Source organism: Salvia splendens, chromosome 9, assembly GCF_004379255.2.
Source record: "Salvia splendens isolate huo1 chromosome 9, SspV2, whole genome shotgun sequence".
In the NCBI taxonomy this organism is placed as follows: domain Eukaryota; kingdom Viridiplantae; phylum Streptophyta; class Magnoliopsida; order Lamiales; family Lamiaceae; genus Salvia; species Salvia splendens.
The window spans coordinates 10099039-10110872 of NC_056040.1; the positions used below are offsets into that span (position 1 = coordinate 10099039).

Here is an 11834-nt window from a genome sequence, read left to right on the forward strand (position 1 = left end):
GAATCCCATAGTACTAAAATATTTGAAACAATTAGCAGTTGGTTTGTAAGAGTTTTTATGGCTGCCAACATGTTATATACTAGGAAAATAAGACAACTGCATGAATCTCTTAGTTAGAAAAATAAGCTGATCAAACATATACTACTATATGGAGTACAACACAAATCGATTACTTTGATGGAAATTAAATTTGAAACACTTTGGTGCAGTAAAGGGTACATTGGACATTCTTGAACTAAATTTATATGCTTCCTTTTGAGAATATGAGGTTGATGGAATAATTTTGGATGTATATAGATTATTGACATGTAAACTATACGTTGTACTGTGAATAATACTAATTACTATTATCCTATATTCTATATAAAATCATCAAGTTTCTTGAATATCTCTACATGTTGCTTCATCAAGTATTTCTCATATGGTTTCCATATAGTTTGATCAATATTCATATATTTAGTCCCTTTCGAGAGATCATCATCAATCGTATATGGTATCATGCTGAGTATAGATATTCCGTTAACTCTCGAAGTTTATAGCATATTGATTGTTCAAGAAATAGGAAGGAAGAATGAAGGTGTTGATGATAGTTCTTGTGCTATCCTTGCTAAGCTATGGCATAACTTTGACTATGTCGTCGTCAGTATCTTTGGCGAGGCCTAATTGTGATCAAAAGTGTGGAGATGTCATCATTCCCTATCCATTTAGGGTTGGTTCCAACTGTAGTGCGAATGCCTCCTTCACTATCATCTGCAGCTCCAAAACACCATTCTTGAGCAGCATCAAAATGGAAGTAGTTAATATTTCCATCTTAGGCACAGTTGTAGTAAAGCAGCCAGTGCCTTCACCTATGAGTTGCTCGCCTAATATGACTACAGGTCATCTCTCGACATCCCTCAAAGGAAGTCCTTTTACAATCTCAGCAAGCTTCAACAAATTGGCCGTGTTGGGATGCAAGAATTCAGTGTGGTTGCAAGCTGATAAGACAAATATTGTAGGAGGATGTACATCCATGTGTGCTGCCAACTCCAAAGAAACTAGTTGCAATGGCGTTAAACAGCTGCCAAATAACACTTCCATCGTGAAGATTCCAAGAGCTCGAGTATAAGTACAAAATGACTGAAACTTGCAATGATAGCTCTTGTGGCTATGTTATCCCAGTTGAGAAGATATGGTTAGCGAATGACTACAAGAGCTTCAAAGCATTAGACCGAGGTTTCGGATTTGTCCCTCTGGTACTTGAGTGGGAATTTGGTGAACTGAAAGGTTTTAGTGATAGTATTTGCACATATGCTGTGATTATTGCCTCTCTTATCCTGGTGAATGTGGGATATGAAATGTTACTAATTATGGGTTTTGTTTGCGTAAACATTTGGAAGATGAATGTAACATGTATCCTTCAAAGTTTGGGGCTCATGAATGCAGATCGCCATCTGATAGTGTTTTACAATCATATAGTGCAGATTATGAGTATCAGCATGTACTTTATAATGAAGGATTTGTTTATGCATCTTCAATCAAATACTGCTCTTGCCCTGACGGGTATGAAGGTAACCCGTATCTACCCGGACGTTGTACTGATATAAATGAGTGCCTGAATGAAACACTAAATCGCGGTAGAGAATTGTCTTGTAACAATCTGCGAGGGAGTTTTCGATGTATTGATCAGAATGCTAAATATGAAGCTCGTCTGAAAATAGCATTCATCAGTATAGGCAGTAGTCTCGGCGCTCTAATTCTACTCCTTGTAGCATGGAGGTCGGCCAAAGCCATTAGAAGAAGAATCAAGGCCAACCGGAGACGCAAGTTTTTCAAGAGAGATGGAGGATTGTTGCTGGAACAACTTTCTGCAACTGATAATGGCCTTGATAAGACAAGGTTGTATAGCTCCAAAGAGTTGACATTGGCTACTGGTCGCTATAACGAGAACCGTATACTTGGCCATGGTGGCCAAGGTACGGTCTACAAAGGAATGTTAAAGGATGGTAAGATCGTGGCAGTCAAGAAATCGAAGAAAGTAGATGAAGGTGACCTTGAAGTCTTCATTAATGAAGTGGTTATTCTATCACAGGTGAACCACAGGAATGTGGTTAAGTTACTAGGATGTTGTCTCGAGACTGAAGTTCCACTTCTCGTCTACGAGTTCATCCCAAATGGAACCCTTTTCCAACACATTCATGAGCCAAGTGATGATTTTCCCTTGACATGGGAAATGAGACTGAGAATTGCAAGAGAAGTAGCAGGCTCACTTGCTTACCTGCACTCTTCTGCATCAGCTCCTATCTATCACCGCAATATCAAGTCGAAAAACATACTCTTAGTTGACGAATATCGCGCAATAACAAAAATATCTCCTAACAAATCTTTGCAATAACACTTAAACATGATGGCACTATGTAATCTTTCCCTACAAATCTCTCCATATCGATACAAACAAAATCTGTACCTCCAATCAGGAACTCAGCCTGAGAAGAAAGGCAAGCTCTCCCCTCCAACCCCACTGGACCGCACCCCTCCGAAACCATGAATAAAAAGTGTCCATTTCTCATCAGTGTATAGATTCAGTTAGGTATTTAACTTCAAGCTTCTCTTTGGCCTGAAACATTTGCGTGAAGAACTCCCCAGTGTTACAAACACCCTTTTCCTTCAGATTTATCATATTCAGTCAGATATCCTTTAATGAGTGTAGGTATTTATACTTCCGGCTCTTTTGATGCTGGCGCCAGTAGCAGGCAAGCGCTCCAAACACACAGCTGGCAACAGCGATGGCCAATGCAGCTCCAAGTGGAACAACGAGGGCGTTCACTGAGGTTGAAGCTGTCAAATCCTCAGCTAGCAACCCAACTGATCGTTTTTCTACAAGAGGTTCCTTTTCCTTGTATAATGTTACGAGTGCCTTCCCGTAATAGCCCTTCAGAAACTTGTACACCTCATCGTGATCCCACTCGATTTTATTACTGTCTTTCCCACTCTTACTCACATAGCAAGAAGGGCAGAGCTGTCTTGGAGGCCAGATGATTTTGGGAAATTCTGGATCACCGGTTCCAAGAGAGGCCTCCTCCTTCATGAGTCGCTCGTTAACTTTGTTGTGCGTACTCCATAGCCAGAGGGAAAAATCACGGGATTTCTTGAAAGGGCTAGAAACACTGCAGGTTTGATACTTTCAGTTAATTGACATTTTAAAAAAAATATTGACTGTAAGGTAAGTGCATTAGTCTGATTACCTTGAACACATGCTGTAAAAATGTTGTCTACACTCCTCACAGATGAAGAAATTATGAATGAAATCGCAAATGGCAGAGAATGCGAACTCACTTTCTCCATCATCAACTCTTACAGAGAGCGAGTGCAATAAAACCCACAAACCACAACTGCAACAGAAACAAAGAATCAGTAGATTATCATATGTTTGATACTGTAACAGAAGAAGGTTAGAGATTTTCACTATGTTTCCTGTGAATTTTTAAACCAAATATGGGCATGTGGCTCAATAACTGAAAGAACGTACTTAACATCCAGCTGCTGGATGCGTTGCAGTTTATAAATCTCTGATCTGGCCATATTTAGCAGTTACAAGGATAGAATCCTCCCCATCAACAATCATATTATAATATATAAATCCCTCTCTACTATATTTGGGATCTTAAACACATGAATATGCAATTTGCACTGTAGATATTAGGAATAGATAATAAATGCGCTTACCTAAAACCTCTTGTCTCATTCTTGCTTCCCCGACAAAACATCTGCATAGAAATAATCGCCACATTCAGAAAATTACTAAATAATAATAACACATGAAAAGATGACATGGAAATTTTTGTTTATAGAGAACCAAACAGAGTAGACTAAAATATCTAAGAATATGGCATCCTTCACATGTAGGTATATGGATGCCTTCTCAAGACATCAAATATACATAGGTTGGAATCCACCTACTTAACTATGCTTAAACAAACATTGGAGGTGATCTTCGCTTCACAGCAAGGGTGAAAATATATATAGTCACCTTAAGGCGAGATAGCTACCATGTAGCTAATAAAAACAAATTCTTAAATTTAAACAAAACCTACCCAATATCCACGAGGTACATCTTTTCCACAAATGTCATAATGCCTGGGTTCTCCCTTCTCGACGCCACCTTCAGCTTCCTTCTTGTTGACTGAAATATTATCAAAATCAACAAGTATTTCGGCAGTTCCCTTCCGGCATCTAACAAGAATATCCAAAACCATGTTACAAGCAAAAAAGCACAGTACCAACCAAAGCATAAGAAAAAAAGAATGGATGCTGACCTTCTAGAAGGGTGATGGACCACCAAAAGTTGAAAGAATTTCACAAGCGACAGTTGAGTCTCTGATTTGATCATCTGAGACATGATTTTTGCTAAATACTAGCACTAAAAAGCAAAAATAAAATGATAAAATAAAATAAAATAAATGCACAATAGATGTTCACCTTGTGGTCTAAAATGATGTCAAAAGCAGTGAATGTTGCCTCCTCGATATCATAAATAGCACGCGCAATCTTTCTCCAGAAAACATAAGAATATGTCAGATGTAAACACAAAGTTGGAGTTATATTTTTATAAATTTAGTTAAGCATTTAGGAGATGTTCTAAAAGCACCTGTCCAATATCTGAAGAATTTTTCTGAAGTTGATCGTTCTCATATTTCTGGTCATCCAACAGATATGAGCTGTAATGTAAAAATGAAGATACAAAAATATATTAGGCCCTAATATGTGCCCTCACTGTCAAATACAAGAAATACATATATCCTTTGTTCGACTACCCAAGCATTATATGCTCCAAAGTTATAAACACCAGTACTTAATAGCAAATAAATGGGTACCACTCCATAAACAAAGTTAATTGCCAACATGAAGCGAGGTTTTATACCTGTTCAATTGCTGATTAATCCAGTTTAGCAGGCGCTCGGCTGTTCGTCCATCCTCAATAGAGAGAATTTCACCCTTTCCTTGCTTTGGGTTAAAACTTCCGTGCACAAACTTAGAAGGTGGTCCCCACAGAAGTGTAGGGTAGTGCCCGACAGAGTACTTATCACAAAGATTAGTATTTATCTGTACTGCCAAGCATGTAAGTTGGAGAAACAATCAAGAACATATAATCTGACAAATATCTTCACAGCATTTGGGTGTCAACGAAACAGAATTACAAGCTAAACCTATTTCTTTATCCCTATGCTGTTTCACAAACATCTGAGCTCTTAATTTCATGAAGAAGCATATAGCATTAGAACCTTTTGGGCACAGTCTACTCTGGTCATCAATATAATTCCCGGATGGGCAGCATCAGCTCCATTAAAAATCTTTGCAACCTTCTCATACTGGGGCTGCACAAATTCTGAATTATGTTACCAACCATTATTGGCACGTGGAAGAAAAACACATTCAAAACCTAACATACCTTGTAATTTCTGCAAGCTGGGCACCTGCAAAAGAGATATACAATAAGCATGTTATGAGTGTGAATTTATGTAACTTTGCTTTCCTATTGTCTGTAATTTAAAAGAATACCTACACAGACATTTACTATACACACCATGCAGCAGATACATGTGTTCAGAAAAACAAACAGACACACCATGCTTCTTCATTATTCACAATAGGAATCACAAAGTCAATTCAGCAACCAGTATTCTCAGTCAAGCACAGCTTCACAAATAAAAGAACAGGAAAAGGCAGCACGTACCCCTTTCTTTCTTTGTACTTATATATTTACCAATTAGATGAACATTACAAGCTCCATCAGACAAATACAGCAAAAACTGGATTTCCATACTAAACTTTAGAGTTAACTAGAGCAATGCCTCTTTTGCAACTTGAAAACAGGCCTTTTAAAGATAACTAAAAGAATATTAGTACAAATAAGGCACAAACTCCATTATCCATGCGAAAATCACATTCTGTGAGCAGCCAGTACTATTATTTTTTTATTTAGCACTTTGGAAATGGGTTTTTTAGAATAACTGGAACTTAGTTGTTGCAGGGAACATTTCATCACCTGGGATCACTATAATAGAGAAAAATTCAACTTCCTTTAACCGTGTCGTATGCAAAAATAGTACTCAAAGCAAAGGAAAGCAAATAAAAAATATCAAATTTGTTTAAGCTTATGATGGCAGAATTTCTAGCTAACTCGATGCATCCGGCATTCTCTGGTTTCTTAGTTGTATTTATATTCATTAATGCATGCGATCCAACCTTGTCAGTCACTATTTAGCTGGAAATCAAACATCTTTCTCCCAACCTAAACCTTCAAATTTCTTACCCTAGCTTGATTCTTTATGCACAGTGCGATTTAATTTCAAAATTACATCCATTTCCCTCCACAAATCACAGTTTTCGCAATAGCCATAGACTTCACCAAACCAAATCAGAACTTAAACAGCCAAATCCAATGAACACCAACGCAATTCACATAATTAAGAAAGCATATTTCCGCCTAAACAGAAGAGACGAAGAGAAAGACAGTAACTTGTGAAAAATAAAACGAATTGAGCAAACGAACCAGTGAGCGAAAAATTCGACAATAGCATGAGTAGCGGGGGTTTCACTGAGCACGGAATCGAAGTTCGTGGCGTTCAATTCCACCGCGTAATCAGGTTTTTCAGATTGATCGCCGTCGATAGATCGCAGCAGGGAACGAGATCCAGCTGCAAACGGCGCCAGAACCGAAATATCCGTCGCCGGAGACGCTGCGCCGGTGTATAAAAACAGCGTTTGGATTAACAGAGTGATAATGGTTACAGACGACATGGAATTAACACTGACGTATATAGATACAAAATCGCGTATGTGTATATTTCGCAGAGGTCCACGTGGTTAGAGGCGATACGGTGCCGTTTCGATAGCCGGCGATCGCCGTTTTTGGCGATGGCGACGGCAACGGCGAAGGGAAAGTTGAAAATATTGGGAATTCAAAGAGTAACGTCACTGTACTCCATTGATACACCAGCTTCCTGCTTATGATACTTTTGTGGCACCCTGGGCTTTAATGGTTGTACGTCTACTTAAATAAATGGCAATTAATAGTTATTTCGCACATTATTTATGGATTAGAGTTGACTTTAAATCAATTCTATTATTACGTTATAAGCAAACTTTTTCATTTAATCGCCTTAATAAATGATCGACATAAATATAATGAGTCCGACTAAATTTTACTCCTATTTTTCAATAAATTAGTATATTTTAATTATCTTAAATTCGTCAAAATTCAAATAGTGGACTTGCTTGTATGTCAAATGACAGGATTGTTACGATAATCAAAATATTATACTAGGGATTTATATAGAAATTTTTACTGAAGAATATTACTCCATTATTAGCACGAAATAGTATGAAACCGACAAAATTAGTTTTTGCCATAACCGGAAATCATTTTTAGAATCTAAGAATACATCTTAATTTATGGGGGTTTGTTGCTTAAATTCCTACTCCATTCAGGTAAATTGTAACGTGTTATGTCAACATCTTCTCTTTATTCAATATTCCGTTCACTTTCCTCTCCATCCAAAACTGTAACGCAACTTTCTATTTATATCATCATTATATTATCTTTTTCACTAATTTAATTAGAAATCCTTCTCATTTGAGTGAATATTTAAGAGGTAAATGAAATAAAATTAATATTGGTACAACATCAATCGGACGTAACTTAAAATGGCGCTTCGCCCCATTCCAAATTCGGCCTAAGAACACATGACTAGTGTCTATATCAACCTAAACTCCACGCCGAGGCGCCGCGGCTGCAGAGTTTGCACCGTCCCGGCTTCTGCAGCCGCGGCGTATATGTGAAGAGATCTTTGCCAACACCTCCTCCCTTTGGGGGCGGTTAACGTAGAGTATCCACAGGGCGAGGCTGAGCATCACCCCAACCGAGATCAGCCCTAGCCCGGTATTCACCACACGGAGATAGTGCTCTAGAGGGGGGCAGTAGATTGAGGTGATGTTGCGGAAGGCATCCCGCACGAAGTTGCAGTTTTGGAGATTCAGCAGCAGCGGAGTGTAGTGCTCGAGGGCGTAGCTCACGTTCACTGCAGTCACCAGCTCCGCGTGCAAGGCCGGAGTCAGCCTCCCAATGCTAGAGCAGAGGCCAAACGAGGATACGGTGCATGTATAGTTTTGCCACACCTGTAAACATCAAGGATGCTAATTTGTATTTCTAAATATACCACTAACGCTTTAAAAACCGTCTTTATTGTTGGTGTCGTAACTAAAATTATAAGACAGCAAACAGAAGCGTCCTAATAAAGCAAAATATTAAGATTATTTGTCCCCAACCTGGGGACGCTTTCTTTTGACTTTTGTGTCTCTATTTTTGTATCCTTATAGTGTGAATTGAGTTTACTAAAGTAAACGAGACCACTTACTGTGGAAGCATTTTCCACGGAGAGTTCCCCGGCTGAACATATCCGTTCCTGCAGCTGGGCATCATAGGGATAACACAGAGGAGGTATGACCGGGCCGGATTGGTTGTAGTAACTTGAACCGGCCTGGGGAGGAGGGTTCGAATTGGCAACCGAGCCCACGAATCCATTGACCATATTCGAAATATCATTGATAACCTGCTTGCTCTTGTAAAGGGTTTGATTTGTAGTTCTCTGGTCGACACAAGGCAAGATGTTGCTGAGAGCCGTTTCTGCGTGAGGATTTTCGACCCACTCTCCCATCGCCAAGCACGTGTCAGCAATCGCGCTGAGCACAGACGCAGATTAGAGGCAACGGTGACTATGCTACGAAATAAGAAAACGAGCTAGTTTTCCTAACCTGTCGAGAATAATGAAAACCCCCAAAAGGATGAAAGTGACAGCAACAAGTAGCCATCCACAGATAATGAATCTGCACAATTAAAGATGTAACAAAATGATCATCAACTGCGTAAAGAGATTAAAGACGAAGAACAAGAAACGAGGCTCACACGTGCATCACGTGCTGATGGCCGAAGATAGACAATGCTGCAGCACAAGTAAAGGTGAAGGTTAACAAGATTATGAAGCCAAGAAGTGGAAAGAATGGTCACAAAGGTGTTCCGTTCCACCAATACATACCGAGACCTAAGATTGATACAACGAGCATCACAGCAGTGATAATGATCAATGCAGACTTCCTACAATAAGCAAAAGGTTAATTAATGCTTAAGTATGCAAATGCAGCAAAATTTTGTTTACTGTTGTAGCAGAAAACATACACTTTGCTGAGGACTTTCCGGATTTTGCTTGAGTTCTCTTTAGTCTTCTGCTCCAATGTATCTGCTGCAGAGTTTAATTCTACATTTAACCGATCAATATCATTCTCGACATCTGATGGAAGGAAAATCTGGGCCACACTAACGGTTTTTGCCAGTGATAAGTATCCTGTGACGTTTCTAAGTGTCTCCACGGTGTAATCTGATTGATTCACAACGTAATCCAGAGTATGCATTGCTTCGCCATGAAAGTCGACTTGTCCCACGGAAAGCAGAATGCACCCAATGCTGTTGAGAGAGAATGTAGATCATGAGCAAAGGAATCAACCTCACATTTCTTGACAAAGGCAAAGATGGTAGTTAATTATCAAATGATCAACATTGCATTCTATGATTAAGAAAATAGATGATCAATAGCCGAAGGTGCAAGATTAGATTATTACGCTGCAGCAGAGGTGAAGAGAATGAGAAGTAAAAGGCATATCCTGAGAGACCAGCTTGCTTCATTGCCGGAGATGTTTATCTTCCATCCGCACAAGTAGTGCACCAGAAGAGCCACACCGAAAGAAACAAACCATAAAATAGCAAGACTAAAAGCCGCTACACCTGTGAATCCAACAGACTAAAGAAACGAGGGTCAGAAACATGATACATTAAATTCACATCCTCAAATATAGTACTCATCAAACAAACTAAAGAAGTACTACAAGATTAGGGATAACAAGATATAGCTGAACAGTTTTGGTATTTGGGGAGTCTGTTCCAAATTTAAAATACTGTGAACCACTAGCAACAGAAAACGAATTAGACCAAACAAAACTAACACGTTTCTTGAAATTATATCAAGATCACATCTAAACGTGCTTTAATCATCTAAACAATTCATCAGAAATTATGTGAACTTCATCAGCACACACCAAGTTCTAGCAAAGAGTGTCATATATAATAAGAACCTCCACCATATCAACATGAACACAGGCAATCAAAAGAAAGATCAACCCCCACGCATACGAAATCCAGCAAACAGTGAGAAAGGGAACTCACAGTCAAGTAATGTTTGTTGGCAATATCCCATCCACCTCTGTACTTATGAAACTTAGAGAGAATGTCAGGCCTCTTTGTCCTGTTCGCTGCCAATACAAGTGTGCTTACATCATTGGCAGGCCCCAGAGCTTCTCCATTAGAACTCAACGCTTGATCCTTCCAAGATCCCATATTTTCTTGACCTACACATTCAACACTTTGATTCATAATTTTATGCTAAACAAAGATGAAATCTTCACTGCAATTAGAGAACACATGGCAGGACACGATATATAAAACCAGAATTCAGAAACCACATGATTCAAAAGCTCCAAACAAACGAAACCTCATACTCTCAAGAATCAAGTCATTTGGTGACACAATTAAGCCCCCATCTCTATTATTACATAGAAAACATGCTAAAAACGTCCCATTTCATGAAAAATATGAACTTAACTGAATAATGAGATATCTGTCCCACTGTTGCATTATCAAGAAACCTGATTATTCTAAACAGTAGTATAAATTGTACAGTAGTATTTGGAAAACGACAAGTATAATTTCCAAGAACCTAATAGGTTACAATCAGCAAAACTAACAGAAACAATCCCCATCAAAATCCAAACTTTTACCTCAAAAAAAAGGCAAATTAAATCACCGAATAAGAATTGAAGCAAAGCATCAAGAATCCCAGCAGCAATAACACTAAAATTCTCAAGAATATGCAAAAGGAGCAATAAAAAACCAACCTAGAATGGAGTTGAGAGGATCACTGGGGTGGCAAAGCACAAAACTTGAGTTGAAGAAGATGGAGACAGCAATGAGAGAAACAGCAAAATACAAAGAAGCCCACTTCCCCATCTTCACCGCAGCAGCAAATCTCACTGCAACAATTGGAGATAATCATATCATCCGTGTAGTTACTTATTATCGCACATGGCAAACAAATGAAAGGGACGTTTCATTGATTTTCTTATTTAGCAGTTTCTAGATTAATGAGGAGTGAGCAAATCTAAGTCGCTAGACTAGTGAGGCCCTGATTATCGGAGATCTCAGTCTCTCAACAACAGATCATGATCATGTCTATGTATATATAGGCGCCAACGGGGCAGATGCAAATAAGAGAAAATGAATGGAATTATAGAGCTACTGAAGTCTGTAGTTGCTAGTCGTTTCTTCATTGTTGTGGTTTTTTATTTTTTTATTTTATTATTATAAGCATTATTACCTCAAAATTTTAACTTAGTAAATTTATATTTTGTACGTGAATTAAAAATTACTAAGTATATTTCTATATGCTGAAAATTATACTCCAATTGTTTTAATTTTGTGGCAGCTATCTAGTATTATACTAATATTTCATTTTAAAAAAATTCAAATTTTGTCGATAAAGAATAAGTCTATGATCAGGTATTTCATAATAGATTTAGGCATTCAGTTATGCAAAGTAGACTATATTTTCATATAGTGGAGTATGGTTATTGTTATTATTTTAACATGTTCATAGTATTATAAAGTGGACTATATTTTCATATAGGAGTAGGTTTCATGCATATTTAAATAATTTAAATTTCCAAATTAATTAAAAAGAAATTATAGT

At 38.2% G+C, this 11834-nt stretch overlaps 3 protein-coding genes across 3 annotated transcripts; 1 reads left to right on the plus strand and 2 right to left on the minus strand.

The window, feature by feature from the left end:
- Positions 1 to 573: 573 nt before the first annotated feature.
- Positions 574 to 2374, plus strand: LOC121746525 (wall-associated receptor kinase-like 8). The gene is given in 3 exon segments (XM_042140404.1): positions 574 to 1054; positions 1056 to 1319; positions 1478 to 2374. Coding segments are annotated over 3 exon segments (1632 nt in total). The 5' UTR covers positions 574 to 583.
- Positions 2298 to 7014, minus strand: LOC121746526 (sulfhydryl oxidase 2-like). Its single transcript, XM_042140405.1, has 11 exons — positions 6533 to 7014; positions 5429 to 5453; positions 5262 to 5354; positions 4901 to 5082; positions 4628 to 4697; positions 4459 to 4527; positions 4296 to 4369; positions 4074 to 4212; positions 3706 to 3746; positions 3225 to 3371; positions 2298 to 3146 (listed from the first exon to the last, which is right to left on the minus strand). Exons 1-11 carry the CDS (start codon positions 6778 to 6780, stop codon positions 2666 to 2668), a joined length of 1569 nt encoding a protein of 522 aa, XP_041996339.1. The 5' UTR covers positions 6781 to 7014; the 3' UTR covers positions 2298 to 2665.
- A 612-nt stretch (positions 7015 to 7626) lies between these two features.
- LOC121746900 lies at positions 7627 to 11331 on the minus strand. Its single transcript, XM_042140855.1, has 9 exons — positions 10984 to 11331; positions 10256 to 10437; positions 9655 to 9833; positions 9215 to 9499; positions 9075 to 9133; positions 8945 to 8981; positions 8794 to 8865; positions 8397 to 8721; positions 7627 to 8157 (listed from the first exon to the last, which is right to left on the minus strand). The coding sequence occupies exons 1-9, from the start codon at positions 11093 to 11095 to the stop codon at positions 7747 to 7749; spliced, it is 1662 nt and encodes a 553-aa protein (XP_041996789.1). The 5' UTR covers positions 11096 to 11331; the 3' UTR covers positions 7627 to 7746.
- Between the last annotated feature and the right edge of the window lie 503 nt (positions 11332 to 11834).

Bases quoted from the DNA above. Each gene is read 5' to 3' on its own strand.
- LOC121746526 (XM_042140405.1), bottom strand. From the start codon at position 6,780: ATGTCGTCTGTAACCATTATCACTCTGTTAATCCAAACGCTGTTTTTA. The intron at 4,213-4,295 runs GTCAGCATCCAT...TATTCTTGTTAG, and splicing joins GTCCATCACCCTTCTAGAAG to ATGCCGGAAGGGAACTGCCG. The intron at 3,372-3,705 runs GTAAGCGCATTT...TTTCTGTTGCAG, and splicing joins AATGAGACAAGAGGTTTTAG to TTGTGGTTTGTGGGTTTTAT.
- LOC121746900 (XM_042140855.1), bottom strand. From the start codon at position 11,095: ATGGGGAAGTGGGCTTCTTTGTATTTTGCTGTTTCTCTCATTGCTGTC. The intron at 8,982-9,074 runs GTATGTATTGGT...CTTGTGCTGCAG, and splicing joins TGTATCAATCTTAGGTCTCG to CATTGTCTATCTTCGGCCAT. The intron at 8,722-8,793 runs GTTAGGAAAACT...GTCTGTGCTCAG, and splicing joins GTTTTCATTATTCTCGACAG to CGCGATTGCTGACACGTGCT.